Source organism: Anopheles marshallii, chromosome 3 (genome assembly GCF_943734725.1).
Source record: "Anopheles marshallii chromosome 3, idAnoMarsDA_429_01, whole genome shotgun sequence".
Taxonomy (NCBI): Eukaryota; Metazoa; Arthropoda; class Insecta; order Diptera; family Culicidae; genus Anopheles; species Anopheles marshallii.
This window is the reverse complement of record NC_071327.1, coordinates 28,582,843-28,602,414: the sequence shown is the minus strand read 5'-3', so window position 1 is coordinate 28,602,414 and position 19,572 is coordinate 28,582,843. Positions and strand designations below refer to the sequence as shown.

General features: G+C 41.6%; 1 protein-coding gene across 1 annotated transcript in view; it reads right to left on the bottom strand.

The window, feature by feature from the left end:
* The window catches only part of LOC128710895 (E3 ubiquitin-protein ligase TRIM9), an 86,188-nt gene that overhangs the window by 14,537 nt on the left and 52,079 nt on the right, over positions 1-19,572 (bottom strand). Inside the window, exons 2-6 of the mRNA XM_053805753.1 lie at positions 7,549-7,644; positions 7,030-7,161; positions 6,655-6,756; positions 2,316-2,475; positions 1,100-1,132 (exon numbers count right to left, since the gene is read on the bottom strand). Coding sequence (XP_053661728.1) covers positions 1,100-1,132; positions 2,316-2,475; positions 6,655-6,756; positions 7,030-7,161; positions 7,549-7,644 — 523 coding nt within the window. The remainder of the gene's footprint in view (positions 1-1,099; positions 1,133-2,315; positions 2,476-6,654; positions 6,757-7,029; positions 7,162-7,548; positions 7,645-19,572) is intronic.

Genomic DNA, 19,572 nt, shown 5'->3' with positions numbered 1-19,572 from the left:
ATACTGTACTAAATAATGTTGCAATCAAATATATTCTTCTACTACTACTACTACTACTGTGGAGTGTTTTGTGACGAAGAATTAGCAATTACAAAATAAAAAAAAACCTTCAACAGCACATTTGCAAATTGAATCCCATTTAAATCGAGTACATTCGGTTTAATTTCGAACAGACGCACAGACACACAGCCGTACGGTTTTCGTTGTTTGAACAGCCCACTGTGCCAATGTTGACACGCTGATCGAACGTGGATGGAAAGTACACCCACCCGGCGCAACAGCCCAACATCGACCGAAGGGTGTCAAGTGGGTGTTTATGTCCACAGGGTCCCCGTGTGTATTCGGGTCTCGTTGCTCTTGCGGCACCCTGTTCATGGTACTCCCCTCAGAAAATCAGTATGGGCTGGAGAAGTATTAAAAGAACACGATCCTCAGCCTGATAAGAGGATCTCCCGGCATGTGGCGGAAAAACCGGGTAGCACACAATGTACGAAAACACTCGTTTCGAAGGATGTTTTTGTTGCGTTCAAGTGTCCTTGCCGCAAACAGTGTCACCTCCTAGCGAAAACGCCTGCGATGATAAAGCGGGTACACGCTGCTATGTCATCGTTCATGCTGATAGAGTGCATTCGATTTTCCCTAGCGCTAGGACAAAGAAAATCCTGGGACTATTCGGTTCGCGTTCCTGCAATGCACTAACGAACCGGTTGCCAAGGCTTATGTGAATAAACCGACGAGCCGAGTGGTAGCAGCCTTTTTCTATGCGATGTTTTGCACAATCAGTTAACAACACTTTGTGCAGGCGCGAGCGTATGAAGCTGGATTAGATTGTAGCGAATGGTCGAACCAATTGTGAAGCGCCTATGAAGCGTTGAACAAATGTTGAATATTTGGCATAGAAACCTATCGTAAATTTAGTAACAAAAGCGTAAATACCCTTTGAATGCATACGCGTTGAATGCACAATAAATAAATAAAAATGGAAAATAAAACATATAAAATTCAATTATATGTTCCAACTCAACAAAACCGTGACATTAAACCAACCCAAACAGAATGGAACAAAAAACAAACAGAGGTGTTATCTACGTGTTCTCACCTGCCGGTAGCCGTTCTTCGCCCTCCTTGGCGGCTGCATGAAACGAGTGAAGAAGGATAAGAAAAAAGAACAGGTTAAGATTACCATACACGCCCGTCACGGTTACAACTAGCGATCGTATCTTGCGTGTCTCCAGTAGCGAATGTGCAACTCTGTTGCTCCGTTGCCTGTGATTGCATTTCCCATCGATCGCGCGGAGTCGGTGCAATTAACGCATTCATTCTGGGGGTTTTTATGTTAAATTCCTACCAACACCCAACTATCTGCCACATCGTTGGTCCCCTCGATGGTACATGTTGTTTCCATAAGAGCATTAAAAACCCATTGCCTCGGCCACCTTCAGCAGGGTGACTCGTGTGCCACCTACCACCATGTGTGGTTACTTCACGAGTTAATTAAAATTCAACTGCCATCGAGTATAGCCGCAAATTACCGTGCCGAACGGCATCGATGTAAATCAGGGAGGTAAAACTGTCCAACGACCAACGGCTCGTTATTATTAGCGCATTTCGCGACGGGTTGAGAATAATTAATACACACGATGCTCACCTGCTTGAGATGCAAAGTGAGATGGTTTTGTTGATGTCTTTTTTTTTTGGTAACAACCAGTGACAAGATGCATAATGCACATGTTTTGATGGGGATGTAGTTGGTGAATTTTGTAAAACCACAAACAAATACATTGCGTTCCCTCCTGCGACACTAAAGAAGACGAACATCAAAGAAATTATCCTCCTTCTTGAATCAACTTGATCATTAAGGGATTTCTGAAGATGCAGTTCTATTTTTCAAGGCTAAATTTCGACCAAATGCTGCATCTTATGCAAAACGATTCTTACATACGTACAATAAATCAGACACTTACAATACACATTCTACAGCAGCTACTGTAAATTCTACTTTAACTCTACCCAAACAATGCTCCAAAAACCTAATGATGGTCTGCGTGAGAAAATCTTAATTCCGTCTTTAATTGAACACGAACTATGCAGCTCGTGCATTGTTTCGCCCAGCGGGGCGGGTTTTCTGTGCGCTCCTTAACACACCTTGAATAAATTAATTCCACACCCACCCGGGGACAGGCAGCGACGGACACCTTCAAGTCGTGTGTGCCGGGTTCTTATGGTGGTGAAAGTCACGCCCGAACCCATTCCTCACAACCATCCTCATCATGCGCACCCCGGGGGGAAGGATGGACGGCCGCATGCATACTTACGCTTCATCTGTATGAAGTTGAGGTTATCGATGGCGCGAATCACCGACGAGTCGTCGAGCGTGAGATCGATAATTGGCGATACGCGTGGGGCCGCATTTGTGACCTCCTGGTGCCAGGTCATGTCCGTGTTGGCGACGCGGTTAATTAACATGGAGCCCACCTGCAGCCGGGAGAACCGAGAAGGAAGCAGAAAAGAAAGGATAAGATTAATACATCAGCCGAAACGAAAGACGTTGGACAAGCGATGGAGCAGAATCGTCACCCGGGCCATAGTGGGCCAGATGAATAATGTTTATGTTTTCTAACCCTTCGACACACCACAACCCTTTCGGGAGATTCGTGTCGTCGGTCAGCAATCGGGCAACACATTTATTGTGTTATTTTGCAAGCAATGAACAAAACCACAAAACGTGGCTCGCTACTTTAAGGCTGGTTTTGCCGGTACAACCTTTGCGCACCTTGCGCGTTTGCGTAACTGCAGCCGAAACGAAGACACCAGTGCCAACTGAAGGCCCAACTGGGAACAGTGCACGAGAGACGTATCTATTACGAACTCGATGTCTCCTTGTTTGATTTATTTCTTGACCTTTAGCTAACCGATGACCTCCATCGGAGCGGTATTGCTCTCTATTTGAGAAGCGCTTCGCGTGTGCTTTGGACGTGTTATGTTATTCACCTAAATTCCCTGCCTTCACGAAAGCGGTACCGGTTTAAGCGGAGCCACAGCGTCAACAGTAAATGAAGTCTAAAAAGTCGTGGCAGCGACGAGAACTCCATATTTGGAGGAGGCGTTGAAAATGTCTGTCAAATAGTATTGAACCGCGGGAAGAATGAACGGGTGGAGCGCTGACGCAGAAGGTTAGGCAAGGCGGTATCACGAGTCGAACTTCAAAATGCTGTCCTAACCGCACGTGATTTTTTGTAAGAAGGCTCCGAAATTAAACCACGTCATGTTGGTCGGGCGGTTGTTAATATCGTTATGAAATATGGTGGAATCGATGGTTGGATTTTCTCACAATAAATCAAGGCTTTTGTGTATAACTGAGCAAAATATATGAGAAAATGTGTTTTAAGTTCTATGAAAGATCAAAGCGTGTAAAATAGGGGGCTTTAAAACATATTTTTGATTATTGTCATACTTATTTTCATTAAAAAGGAATCATTTAGACGCGAGGACTAACTATGTTTGTGAAATAAAACTATGAAAATTGCTTAAGTAAATTAATGTTTTAATAAAATCGAATAAAGTGCTTCTGATGTCCTGATGGGAATTCAACGTCCAACCTATATCTAACTCAATGAAAACATTTATCATTCCTCTTGCTACGCATGTGATTAACTTGCGAATTAAATTAGACGCACATGATTGAAGTATTGATTTCCGAGCACCAAATAAATCCTATTCGCATGGACAGCATAAAAGCGCCGAGTAATTAAAGCGACTAATAATGTTTCACTGTCAACGTTATGCTTCACCTGATCCAAAACCATAAACGGTTCGGTTTTTGGGAGGCATAGGTTATGCGATCGAAAACCACAACCAATGGAGCAGCTTTACCCAGCTCGGGTGACCACAGAAATCGATTGCCAGTTTCAAAGAGCGCATTCCAGCCAACGATGGACAGCCATTAGGACACTTGGTGACTGATTAAGTGGAAACGCCGTGACTTGTGGTGGCGGTACACTGCTGTGTTGGCTGTGCTAATGTGCCTTGGTAGCAGGTCTATCACACCCCATTTCAAGGCTGATTGTTTGGAAGGGTGCATTCGATAATTTCTCCCGGGAACCGTCTATCCGGAGCAATGCTGCATTCCCTTAATGGTTCATAATGGAATGGAAATTATGCAACGGTTTGAGTAACACCACACTAAACATATGAAATGAACTTTTAGTGGTTTGTGCACGAATGCAAAACGTAATGGACAAGAATTAATATATGCCAATAATAATATGCCATTTAAAAATGAATTAAAACATTCCTAACCTCGAAAGGTGTACAAAAGTATATATTCTTTTGGAACATAATTTTCTCTCCTTGGCGTAACAACCTTCTAGGTCATGTCTGCAATTTCTGGCTTACTAAACTTAATTTTACCACGTAGCCGGATAGTCAGTCAATTCTTGCTACGGGTGTTTGGTCTGGATATTTAATCGGTCCTGTCGTGTAAAGACTAATGCCGGAACATAAGCGTCATATAAATATCTGCAAAACAAGCGCCACCATGTGTATGGTAAATAAGTACAAAAAATATCCCAAATTAAACAACGAGTGGAAAAAGGGGAATTTTAAACGAACGCTTTATTTGTACAAATGTATTAACACTTGAACTTCACACAAAAACCATACGAATTTACCCTAGTCTAGAGGACACAACTCTTTAGCACTCCATAAATCTATACCAACAACACCCAGACAACGATATTATCTCTGCTCGCTAATCGAAAGCGGAAAGTTACCTTCACGCCAAACCACACATTCTATCAGTTTACCCTTTCCCGGCTGCTCGATTCCAATGCTGAGCAGCGTCGGGTTTTTCCAGTTGGTCGCATCGCAGCCAAAAGATAACGGGGGAATTAAAAATGCATTTTAATTAGTCGCGGATGCGCATCACCCAGTCGGGGCAGCGAAGGGATTATGTGGTTTTCGCGATTTTTTGCCTCAAAATCGAATGGTAAATGATTTCAGGTGAGGTGTAAAACTTTGCCCAAAACAGTGCCCGATGCTAATGTAGACAGGTCCACCGCAGGCACCACAACGGGTGGAACGCTCTTATGCTTATAACAGGGCATTAGCTTGCCGAAAGGTACGGATTTATTGAATAGCTCCATGGTTAATTAGATGAAGTGCTATTGAAATAGTTTGAAACACGTTGACAATTCTAGAGCAGTTTGAATGATAGTTTGCTTTTAATCCGTGAAATGCCAATTTATATTAAAACATCTACATTCGTCAGCTTCAGCTAGCAAACCACAATTATTGAATGAGCATGCCTCTCAACGTTCGAGATGCAAGAAAATAGTAATATAAAATAAATGTTTGAATAATAGTTCATTTCCACCCGTACCAGAAAAACCATTTCATCCGAACCACAACCATTTCCTATTACGAACGGACGTAACCCAACGGAACGGAAGTGGTTGCTTCTGCTTTTGAAACCCACACACTCTGTCCCAATCCACACTTTGATGTTGTTGTTTTGATGTCTATTTGGTGAATTCTATCGGCCATAAAGGCAGACAAAAACCCAATACGCATGAAAGCGCTTTTCCGCGTAAGTCGGAAACAAAAAAAAAGACGAAACAACCGATTTCACCTCCTGTGGGGCACCAATGCCTAGTGGGAAGTTCTTGCAAAAGGATATGGCATCTCCTAACTGAATCGTTTTTCCGGTACGCTTTGGTTAGTGTTTCCGCTCTCGATTCGGAAGCGAAACTTTCGACCGAAAAAAAACTATACAACCACTGAGCAACACAAAAACCATCCACATTCGTCGCGGGGAAAATAAACAAAACGGTAGCAAAAGTTTTCCTAACCAAACCAAACATGATCTTTATGGGGGATGGAAAAAAAACCTTTCGTTAACAAAATGGAGCTTGGGATAAACGTGGAAATTTATTCAGTAAATTGTTAAGAATGTAAGGAATGGAGTAAACATAATGCAGAATAGTAATATAAAACAGGTATTCAACAAGAAACTATAAAACTAAACATTGAACAACAAACATTTTCATGTAATGCAGATAAATTAACTTCAAACTATAAAAAAAAAATCATTTTTAAACCATTAATGAATCAAATTTTTTCGAATATTTGAGTTAATAAAAAATAAGCTTTTAAGACAGCTTTTCATACAATGTTTAAGGGTTTCCTTCCAAAACAAACACAGATTCGATGGAAATTTCCATTCGTGGTCTAGTTCAGCGTATGTGAATTTGCTCAAAAACAAACAAACCGGATCGTACAATAACTCCAAACGTTAAACAAACCCTTACGCCCGTGACGCTCACAGGAGCCCTTAAATATTTTATGGATTTTTCTTTCGTCCCTGTGACGCCAACACTATCGCATGCGGACATCTCGATGGGTGGCTGGTGGTTGGTACATCGTACGGTTTTACTGCAATGTTGCAATCGTAAAAATGATATCGAAATGATGGCCATATGAACTTGTTGGGATACAAATGTTTCATACAGCACTCGAATAAAAGAAAAACACTCAATTCAAATAGTACCCCCTATAGGACATAAAGAACTAGTTAGCTCGGCATACGATGTTTTTTGATTCTGTTTATTCAAAATAAACTATCCTACAAACATAATACTTTTTAGCACAAATTACCTGTAAAAATGCTGCGCTATCCGTTTCCTTTAGTGCTTCGATGCAAAACTGAATTAGACCGGTGGTTTGCTGAAGTTTCCCAGTACAGCTTGCCTGTTGATCCTGCAATACAAAATGCAAACGAATTATGGTTTAATATAGTGCAAACAAGCTACGCATCAAACGCTATTGCATGCTATTGCTTCACTATCGATAAAGCGCCAAACTTTCTCCCTTCCATGGAACGGTCATCTTCCCCCGGCTCCGGATCACATTCATTTGTGTTGGGTTTGTTTCGTTGGACACCACCGTTAAGCAACTCGGGCGTTATCAATCCCGTATCGCAAATCAAAGCGGTCCGTATCCGGAATCGGTTTACATCCAAATCAATCTTACCTTCAGTGTGCGTATTTTGGCTTCCTTATCGCTTCGAATTACATCGAGCAGGACGTCCCTTCGAGCGTTAATGGCCGCTATCAGCGCCTCGCACTGTACCGTAACCAGCCGCTCGAACTCGATGCACGAATCCTGAAACGAGTCGAACCAATGCGTGTGAGAAGTTTGTACCGAAAAAGGGAAGAGAGGAGGGGAGGGGAGCGTGGATATGTGCAAAACGATGGGAAAAGCACACGTGGTGCGCAACCGATGGGATACCCATTCGAGGAACCAGGCAGTTTGGGGCCGTATAAAGAACAAAGGATCGGCCACAGTGCGGATATCGTTTTTCAAACGGCGGATGGAGAATTTCCCATCGAAACACAAACGACCTGCGATGCAATGGGATCCACATTCGCGGACTCCCGGTGCCGGATAAAGGAAGTAAGTTAGAAGCGGCCTTTTTTGCACAAACGGGAACTAATACAGGAAGCTGGAGTTGGGTTGGGAGGGTTTTTGAGGGGTTCATATAGGCCTCACCGTCACTTTATCGCTCATTCCTTTCAGTCTTTGGATGAATTCGGTTGTAGAGCGCGCCTTTTCCGAAAGCTGCTGCAGATTGTGAGATAATTCAGTCTGTAAAGATAGAGTGAAGATGTAAAATACGCATATTAGTACACTGTCATATGTTTAAATTTCATTCCAATTTTATGTTCTTTGTTAAATTTACAGTCTTGTGAAATTATTCCTCCATGATTAATATAAAAAAAATAAAAATTTATGAGTTTTGCACCTTCAATGGATCCTCCTTCAACGCAATGAGAAGAAATTAAGGTGCAACATAAGTCAATTAGCTTCTGTATGCATTTTACGGTCCAGGAGAAAGGATAATACCCTTAAATTCATTATCATTCGCTAAAGGAAAATGTTTACCATGGAAGAAAGTTATGGAATGTTTGCTTTGAGCAAAGAAAATCGATGATAAGACTGATTGCAACCCATTGAAAACACTTGCAACCATTCGGCTTAATGAAGGTTAGTTAGAGCTTGTGCTGAGGTAAGCATATGCTGGCACTAAAGAAACAGTTCTGCGTGATGCTGCTGGCAATGCGTCAAGTAAATGGTTTGCCACCAGACAGCATTCCCTGCTCATCGGTCGGTGTGTGGTGAAACGAGTAATTAAGGTGCCAGACAGCATCAATAAAATTAGACCAGCCCGAATGTATTCATGTTACCGCCGGCTCCGTCCACAACTCCTGCAGCTATCTGTGGAGGAGATACAGCGGAACATCCCAAACGGTTACAGTCGCTGCATACGTTTGCAGACATTAATTTGAAATTACACCCAACCGATGTCGTCTGCCTGCTAGCTATCCACGCACAAGCCGGATAGCTAGGTTTGTGATGGAGGAATATCACTACAGGCTGTTGCGTACATGTCACGGTGAAGGGGTTTTCCCTGGAGCTGATAACTTCGACTACGCACTACGCAAAGCGGTGCAACCCCAACCGGGATCGACAATGAGTGAATGGCATCTGCTTCGTACACAAAGCTGACTCCACTTGACAGACAGGAAGACTATTCGGAAAGAATGTACAGGAAGAGTTCGTAATCTATGCGGTACGAGTACAGTGCAAAGTGCGCGGATATACACACTCAGATGGAGGAACTCTTAAATTAACGGATAAAATATACCATTGCTGAGTTTCGGACCTTTAGTTGAACTTGTACATTATAATTAACTTCCACAAATACAACATTTACATGGGTAATAGCTTTCTTCAATAATCAGAAGCAAACAGTTTCTCCGGTCCCACTACTTGGCCCCCTTATCTTCTTTATCGGCACAACAACCTTAAGAGGTCTAAGGGCTGCCATTTCAGGTTGTCTTATACTTTGATTCCCCATAATTGGATAGTCAACCCTGCGAAGAGGCGATGGTATTTTAGCCTGATCCTGTAGTGTGAAGACCGTTGCCGCTACCAATACACCACCAGGCCAGGCACCAAATTCATTATTTTTGACCCTCTTGTTTGAATGAATATTTTTAATAACGTAATAATAATTTATGCTTTTCGGAAAAATGGTCTCAATTCTTATACTTCCCGTTACACAAAACATACCAATGCACGAATTTCTTTTATGTTCACGAAATTTTTTCGGTTGCCCGCATTTATGTTCATAAAATGCCTTCATTAATTTACATGATAACAACCTCCAAAGCCCATAAAACAAAAGCTTAAACTACACACACACACACACACTCCAAGCTTCTTGAATGCATAATGAACTACCGTATCTTGGCTTCCCATCGATTCCAACGAGATTCCCAAAAATGTGAACCAGTTTGACTGTTTGGTACCGAGCTCCAGTTTCTTGCGCTCAATCGCAACAAAACAAAGTGCCGGAAAAGTTTAGTACTGGTAAAAACGGGCACACCAATAGTGCCGTAAGATAAGCGGGTTTCATGTTCGGTGTGCGCGGGAAAAACTCAAACTATTCGCTAGCGAAACACAAAATAAACCTGTAGCCCTTCCGCTTTCCCCTCTATTTTTGTCCCCACGGTTGTGGACACGGTTCTCATGATCTGGCATGATAAAAATGGAAATCATCACTAAACACGCGCAAAAACATCAAAATATGCAAGGCGTGGTAAAATCTTCACCGCTACCGAACCGAACTTGTCAGGCGGCGTTAAGCCAGCAAAATAGCTTCCAAAAAATATGATAAGAGCAAGCGATAAATTTAACCGATTTTGGACACTAATTTGCCATAATTTCTATTCTCTTTTATGGCAACATTATATTGTCTCGTGTTTGAAGCGACTTAACATCTACAAAAACAGCAGTCAACTAAGCCTGCACCTATCAGCAAATAATGGCTCTAAAGCAAAGAATGTCGGTCACATGAATAGTAAATGTCTCATTAACGTAATCTTATTAACTTAAATATACAGTATTACCAAATCGTCAAAAATTTACCTCTCAGAGGTACAATTTGAACTCATGTTAAACCAAATCGTGATTGGAAATATCATCTGTAGCGACTAAACTATTTTTGCCTAAGTCGGTTTAAATCGAGGTGTTCAATTCTCAATTACTTGTCCGTTAGAACAGGGGTCTCCAACCTAAGGACCGCGAGCCACATGCCTCCAGTCTCCAGTGCGGCCCGCAAACAGCTCGAGAGCCTCCAGTGCGGCCCGCGACGCTATGGTTGTTGTTACCATTTTAACAAATTGTCTAACTATAAAATATGTAATATTGTTTCACTGATCAAATATTAATTACTGTAATAGCCAGTAACAGTCAATACCAGATATTGTGAAAAAAAATCATCTTGAGCGCAATATCTGTGTATATTATCCGCAAGATAATGTGTTAGTAGCCCCCAATGCTATCGCAGTATTAACCAATGCGGCCCGCGGGCTGAACAGTTTGGAGACCCCTGCGTTAGAATAACAACACCTTGTTCCACAACTCCGGCAAAAGACTGTTCGCTGTACGCACACTACTCGACTAAGAAACAAAACCACTTTCCACCATAAGCACACTAGTTTCAGTAATTGTATGTGCGGCATTAGAACAAGCTAGACAGCAAAATAGCAAAATGGTCATAAGAAATAGACATTTGTTTGAACCCATCCTCAGCAACAAACTAACTTACAATTCCAATTGAATCGCAGTCCTTCATCCAACTGTAGCTCTTGCAATCGGCGGTGTTTTCATCTGACGATGAAAAGCACATGAACAACTGTGTTTTCTTTCCTACCTTTTCGTATTAGCTATTGACACAGTTGAATTCTGGCACACGTTCCAGTAAAAATTACCGCCATTCCAATAGGTTCCGTACGCAACACAAACCAGTTTTGCTCGAAGGTCGCATAACGACAATATGTTTGTTACTTCATGCTCCGATTTTGAGATATCGAATCGCGGTATAGGGAGCAATGTTTTAGGGTTAGGACGAATAATAAAAATAGCTGAACGAAGACACTTTTGTGTACTTTTCGTAAACTTACGCACGCGGACACAGAGTTCCACGAATGAGTACTATAAATTTGCCGTAGACTTGCTACGTTTGAAGCTCATTGAAGCTATCGTAACGTAACCATTATATAAAGATTGCTGGCATCGTAATGCATAATGAAAGCTCCAATAAAAGCTCAGCTAAAATCAAACATTCTAAATTCCATTCAGATTATCGAGGCAAGGTTTTTTGCAAAACAAAGCATTTTTAAAAGTATTTTGAATCATACTGTAGAGTATCTAGAGCTTAGCTTATATGGTTACAGTTTCGCTTCGTTTCGTCTCCAATTCCATCCAAACAAAATCTGTTTTCATGCTCGATCTGTTTGCGCAAGTGTTGAACGGCGAGTATCTGTATGTAGATCTGTATACTCCCTATAAATGAATACCCCACGGGGAGCGACTAGCTATTCCCACTTATTCGCCATTGGCACGGTGTACAATGGCACGGTTAAGTACATCGCTGTTTCTTCTGCTGGGCTGCGTGTTGTTTCAGGTAACGTTGAAGCAAACCAACAACAACAAAAATCTTCCACGTTACCTACTACTAAAGTGTGCCAAAGTACTAATCGATCCCCTTTTGTGTGTGCCCATTTTCTTCTAGCGCGCGTTCACTGAACCACGGCCAGAGTTTGGTTCACCCGGCACAGTGCAGTCGAGTTTGACTATCAAGAACACTGCCAACTCGATCACACCTTTGCTCGATGCAGTAGACGATAAAAATTCTCTTGTATTGAAAACGGACTATTCAGTGCTCGTTCAGGTACTGCCTTTAATGAAATCGCTCGGTACCAAGGTGGCAACCCTTGGCCCTCCGGTATCTAATGCGATTGTCGCCGGTGTGCCTAAAAGCGACGGGAACTACGATGGCGTGTTCGATCTAGTTGTGAGTGCGATCACTGCGTTGCAGAACTTTATCAAAACAGAACAGCAAAGCACGCGCAGCACCTTGAAAACCATGCTAGGGGACGATATCGACCATCTGTTTGGTGATGCATTTGGCAACATGGCTGTTGCACTCACGCAGGTGCAAAGTTCATTGCTACGTTTGAAGGGCGCTCTGAAAACTGCCAAATTGGTGAACGGCCGGGCTCAAGTCGACCCGTCTATTGTGACGGATGTAGTGGTTGCGATTAGCTATTTCAAGGCAACCATATCACCAGTGGAGTTCACGATACAGTCCACCATCGACAACATAGAGTTTGCAGATTACTTCCTCTTCGATCTGGAAGACATGAACAGTTCTTTGGTATCAAACCTTCAGACCTACACCACCGATTTCTCCAATGCTCTAACGAACAACGGTGATCTCGTAAAAACTGCAATCCAACAGTTGGAGGATAGTTTTAAGACGATAAACGATGGCTTGGCTGGTGCCACGTCGAATGTTGCCTCGTCTGCCGAATACACAAACGGTGCTGATAAAGCAGTGAAAACATTCCAATCCGGTTTCTCAACATTGACAACGTTTAAAACCAACCTTCCGCAGGCCATTACAAATTACCTCACTGCTTCAAATACGTACTTCACCCAATACACAGATATCCTAGTGCCACGGTCCTACGAGGCCATCACCTTCCTGATCAAGACGCTGGTTGCAGGTGGTCCCTATTCGCGATTCTGCTTCTTCAAGTTTTCGCCCCGGCTAATCAACTACTATGCATTACTCGTTAATGATGTGGAAAGATGCTACAATCAGGAATCATTCCGACTATCTTTCATAGCGGATGTGGCCACAGCGATTGGTAAACTGATCCTGTTTGATGTGGAAGACCTGATTAACAATCTAACGGCGTGCAATGCAAAGTCCCCACCGGGCCCATGCCTTACTGCTGTAAGTATTGAACTCCTATCTGACCATAGTGAGTCAAAAGGGGGCGGGGGGAACAATGTGTTATTGTAAAATAATTGTGTATATATTGATATTTCACAGATCGGACCATACTACATCGCACTGGCGGATAAGACAACAGCGAAGATAACATCGTTTACAGCATATGTAGGTTACGAGAGCACCGCGAGTGTTAATCGTCTTGGCAGCTGCATCGTTACCAGCAAATTGCATAACATGCAATCACTCACTTCGGCCGTGACCGATGTTCAGAAATGTCACGATCTGGGTCCACAGGCTCCGTAATAAATGCATAACTTGCCCGAAAACGCTTGCGCATCGATAAGTAAGTGCGATTTATCGACTCACGATGGCTAATACAAATGATCGTTGTATCTATCTAATGTGTGTTTTTTTTTCACTTTTATATTCAAACCTTCAGCAGAAAGCATTTCTATTGTACGGCACATATTTAACCTTAAATATGAAATATACAGCTTATCATTTGTGTGGCGGTTCCATAGTGTTCTATTTTTCGCGTTTGGTCTAATAAGCCGAAGTTCAGACTGGCCAGTCATTCCATGAACTGACTGTTGGACTGTATGCCAAAATAATTATAGTAAACCATTATATGGCAGGAAATACTTGGTGAGATGGTAACCCAAGGAAAAGCTTAGGATTTTTGACAACGTTAGTTATAAGAATATAAAAATATACGAAAATGGCATCCATCACTACGAAACCACGTGTATAATATACGATTCATACCCATCATGAGTAAGTTTCATTAAACGAGTGCTATTCGGCACTTGACAATCACCTAATCTACAACCCTGGATTTGAAACTCCACTGTCTTCGGAATAAGCATCGCACAAAACTTAATGGCTCAAGCATTCTTTTGTTAGCTGTATGACCTTGCCGTTCTTTATGCATTAAATAAATAAATTTAAAAATTGGGCTACAACCGTTTATGCCATCCTGCAAATTTAATAACACCAAGGACGAAATTATATTTATTTTAATAAACTTATTCATGTGTACCTGTAGTTAAGTCGGTTTAAGTATGAAAAGTATTTTTTGTGAGGAATATTTTTTTTTTTTTAGGAAAACGAAGTTTATGCCACGTCTAAGGCCATCGTCGGTCTAGTGGGTTAGTTTTCTGCATTCAGGATGCGTGAAATGTTCCAATATGGCAAGAAAAGTTATTATGCTCCCTACCTACAGCTCCCCAGGAGACATTGTGTAACGAGATCGTGGAAAAAATGGCACGATGAACACCACTACCGTATGGGGGACGAAAAATAAAGCGGATGAACCCATTCGTCAGCACATATGGTGGGTTCATGCGTTGAACGGCTGTAAAACTCAAGATCTGCCTGCGGTGCGGATGAAGGGAATCAAATTTTCGCTATTGATTAGAAGATTTACGACTCTACCCATTCAGGATCAATTCCCCAAGAGATTGGCCAATTCGTTGGAAGGGCGATTTTCTTTGTACTTAATGGCGTTTTAACGTCAATGACCTTACGTACGTGGTTAGTTGACCAGTCTGAACATTGCTTTAGCTGAACCGGAACTAGGTCAAACTGTTAACGGCGTGGAAATATTTTACCAAAATGGGCGCATTGAGCTCTGCCTAATGGATCAATGCAGTATTACAATGAATAAATGAGCAAAAACGAATACATACATCATCGCAAACTAACTTCGATGTAAAATTAAATCGTATCGTATCATCGTTTTATCAGTAAATTAAAGTATTAAATTATTATTAATACAATATAAAATAGTGCGAAGCAAATCAATTTATAATAAAATGAAGCAGAGAATAATTCAAAACGCGTAACGAATATAAACAAATGAATAGAAATTAATTGAATGAACCATAATTGAAAAGTAAAAATTGAAGAAATCAAGCCACAACCAAAAAATCAAAATAAAAGACATGAAATTATGATCAATCTAAATTCATACTGATTTTTTATTTCATACGTTTATACTTCCGCAAACAAACACAACCAGCAAAGACGTGACATGGCCAAATCGCTCAGCAGCTCGCGTTATGGTTCAATAATTTGCAACACATACGAAGGCAAGGAAACTCAAGAGAATATCAAGAGCGTGTATCCGCCAGCGAGTATTGCTTATATTCATACCTGCTTGAGTGATGAAGAGCTTGAGAGTAAATTTGACATTTATTGAAGCGAAACGATACGGCTTGATGAGTTTTGCGTACTCATTGAACTGGTCTAGCTCCGATGTTACCTCCGTATGCCGTAGCAATAGCACCGTCTTAAATATTCGATCGTATAGATAAGCACAATTGTCCTCCAAAAATAAACAGCTTTCATGTGCATTCGCAAAACATAAACCCTGACTCTAACGCCTACAATTTATATTATTCTGCTATTCAATCATTGCCATCTCATACCGCAACACGTGCGTATATATCACAATCAAATGCGTTTAAAATACACACAACACATAGAGACAGATGATTGTGCATTCTTCCAAAAAAAACCCCGCATCCATTATCCTTATCGGGGTAATGAGGGTTTTGCAAAAATAGCTATATTCACATTTAACTGCGCAAACTTTGCACCATTTGGCTGGCTCGTTCCCGTCCGAAGGTCGACCATCCCGTCGTGCGCAGGAACGGAAAAAGGCTAAACAGTGTTACCCATCGAAAGGGCAAGAGTTCAACCATTAAAAAACTTTGCCTGTCAAGCTTGGGGAAGAGATTTTTATTTTTCTCGCCCACAAGATAAAAGGTTCGAGAAAAGGGATGAAAAAGTTTGCTTACTGTTCCTTGATTCGTTATGCGATTGTTTGCGAATGGTAGAGAAAACTGTTGTTCCGAGCGCTTGTATGTAGATTCGAAAGCTGTTGTAGTGATAAAACAATCAATAGTACAAGTTTTAACGATATCCATCATACATCAAATTATTACCATGGCTTACAGTTGATGAGGGTTTACTTATTGCTCACTTTAAGTGATGTTTGCTTCCAAAAGATTCGGTACATGGTTTTAATTGAAAAAAAAGGTAGCGAGAATAAATCTTTCTTTTTTAGTTACTCTTACTCGTACATATGTTAATGTTATTGTTGGTATTCAGCTTAGAATCAGATACAAAATGAACTATCACATTTACTGTCTTACTGTAAAGAATTTTACTGTTTCTAACTCAACACTTGAAAACAGCACAGGGACAGGAAAATTCAACTCACATTTACTCGTGGGAAAGGAACTCCATCAAACCAAGAATACTTCGATCAGCGAATACTGCGGCTTGCAATACAAATTGGTTTTTTTCTACTTTTTTTGTCCGTAAAACAATCTAACACAGCCCCAACCGGTCAACATATTGGCCCACCTTTCAAACAGAAATCGTCCAGCTGCTTGGGAAACGAATGAATTGAAATATTCATTTCCGTCCAACCACTTGCGGCCACGATGGTCGTAAAAACGTGAAACAATAAAACACTCTCCAGTGGCCACCCACCGCGGGAAAAAACAGTTCTTCCCGCTGCATTCCAGCGTTGTGAAAATTCTACTTCACCGTTCTCCCGCTTACTCCACCCCCCCCTTTCCCGGCCGAAGGTAAACACATGGAAAAAGCCCATAAAATCTACGCAGTCACTTTATGGCTCACTATCAGCTGCTTGTTTTTCATTCGTTTACCTTTAGCTGGGTGTGCATATTGTCCCTTTTTTATGTACGCGAACCGGGACCCACACACAAACATACACACACAAGCGGTAGAATATAGTAAACTGGCCATAAAATATAATTCCGCATACTTTTTGGAACACCTTACCGATGGCTCCCCAGAGAATGGAGGGTTACTACTACCTTCACGGCCACCGCCTGGAGACTGAGGCACATATTATATGCTCAGCTGCCACTGTTCTCGGTCTCAGTGGCACGGGCAAACGTCAGTTGATCGCTTTTGTTTCGCTTATGTGGCAAAACAGGCTCAGCTCCTCCCACCAGCTACCAACCGCGGCACAGCAGTTCATATTGAAAGCATAAATTAAATTTTCATATTTTATTTCTCTATTTTGTGTGCAGAAAGTTGAACATATCGAAAACGCTGGTTCACCGCTCGCGTGTGGCATTCCCCGCACGCATACGCACGATGAAGTGCGAAAACTTTCGTCATTTGTTTTGTTTGCCTCGGTGTGCGTCTCCTGCTGTCCGAAGGGGAACTGGTAATACAAAAAAAAAAAAAAACAAAAGGTAGCGCAAGGAAAGCGCAATCATTCGGTCGGATGTTCAGTCTTCCTTGCGGCGAAGCTTAAGATACCGTAAAGCACACCACTCCGGAGCACTCTACTAGCTCGGTGACGTTATGACATCGAAAAGTTGGAAAATAAGGTACCAACGTTATAAACCTTCCACAGAATGAAAGCAGGTAGCCACACACACACATACACACAAATCACATCATGGACTTCGTAACCATTTACCATTTATACGCTACCGTTGCGTTTAGTTGTTTACACGCCTTTACACCCCCGTCGTGCTTCGCAAACACGCCGTGTTTTCACAGCGTGTTCCGAAGGGATAAACTTTTCCAATGTCCTTTTGGTTTTCCACCTGCCATGCCGGAAGCTTTGCCGGGCTACAATACGGCGCTACACCTTGGCAAAATATTTCCTCCATGCATATGCTTTGCTTGCCACATACTTCCGACAGGACTTTTCGTGACATACGGCCGTAAAAGTTAAAAGGTGTATAATTTTCCCCTTGTTCGGTTTGGGGCACTGTCTTATTTACGTTTCAATGCTATTGCGGATCTGGGATGGTATTAGGAAAGTGAATCGAATACGGGTTACAGTTCCAATGAAGTTAGTTTTTTTTTTATTCGTACTTGTTGGAGGAAGAATTGTTGGAAGAATTGAATGGCAAATGTTTTTGGTAAGAAAAGGACGAAGAGGATTTGACTTAGGGTACATTATTATTGAAATATTTCATATTATTTAAAGATTTGTTTGCATTAAGTATGCATCATGAATACTTTTCAAAAATCTATTCCAATACGATCGTTTAACATCACAGCGGATAAAATTATTCGAGCAGAAACAAACAAATCCTTCCATTCGTCTAAAGACTAAAATTTTCTTACTTAAGGTGTGGTAGGCTACCCTTTACTCAAACACCCAATAGCAATGCTAGCTTTGTTTTATGAAAATAACAAAATCGTGTAAAATTGAAGTCGATTCCAAAGAAAATATAAACTAACGTGCGTAGTATGTAATGGCCCTAATAGTAATTTAGCATGCATTAGTTGGTAACGGATGGATGGGATTTTTGTCATCTTTTTTTAAAATTTATTTCGATTTATTTATTTATTATTAGTAAGTAATTTTGAAAGATTTTTGTAGAATTTTTTTTATAATTAATTACTCAAGTGCATTCTAAGAAATTGGAGTTGAAGAAATTTTAACTTAAAATTACAAAATACAAGTACTACATGAGACACAGCAGCGCATCGTCTGCAAGCATTCCAATGCCGATGATAATTAAGCACGATAGGAATATGATCACATCGACCCCACGCGGCAATCACGCTACGATAAATTGCTCCACGATCATTTATAACCACCGTGCGCAGCACCGTACCGTACCGCATCACCAAACACACTGATTTAAATCGACCCCAGGACAATCCTCTGATCGACCCAATTGAAATCGTGAGCATCAATCAAAGAAATTAAAATTACATAAATCGAGCAGTAAACTATAAAAATAGCCCTAGAAGCGAACTGCAACAAGGGCCGTTGTAACTGTGCGATCGTGCTGCCTGGTATCTAAAGTAATCATAATTCATAGCATGGTTTGTTTTTTTTTTTTTTGTTCCATAGATCCAACGGCTGTAACGGCCGCATCGATCGGCAGGCGGGAAAGAACGGAAGAAAACATGTCGAATGGAAATGAATTGACGTTGCATGTAAATTACGCGGGTGCCTATCAGCCAATGTTGACCGATGCTGAATGATGTCGGGTCAAAACGCTATCGTTGTAACACAAAGGAGAAAAGGTAGTGGACTAAAAAAAAACAAGCGATACAACAAACCCTCTCAAACGAGACCCTTTTTCCCAAACGGCTCACGTCTTGGGTGTGGTACATTTTAGGATTGTGGTCGTGTTCGGTTGATTACCTTTTTTTTCATCGTCGTTTCATCGCACGGGAATGGTTTTTTTTTGTTGCTTATTTTCTTTTTTACCCATCCTGGCAAGTAAATCACGCGACAAACGCCCAATGCTGTGGGGCTCTTGGTCTGTGGCGGAATGCTAAAGTAACCCAACCAATGCTTCGAATATGATTACCAGGAGGGGGGCTAACCCAGCAGTTTGGGTTGCGGTGGCGGAGAAGCGCGGGCGGAAACGAAATCGAATCGAAATTCCATGCCCGATGGCAACGCGAACGCCACCGTAATAAGGTAAATCAAATAAAGCATAATCGATCCCGTGCGATATTGTTACAGAAAACGAAGCGTGGCGCCGCTTATCGGTGTCCCCACTCGGTGCCCCTCTGGTTTGGTTACTTTTCGAAACATATCAACATTGGCCACCGCACCGGAGGCAACACATATCACACACCCGCGCACACACTCCCCCGTGGGACGATGGAATAAATTGGAATCGTGAGCAAATTTATGCTCTCTGCTTCTATTTTTTTGGAGGTTCAACAACTCTAAC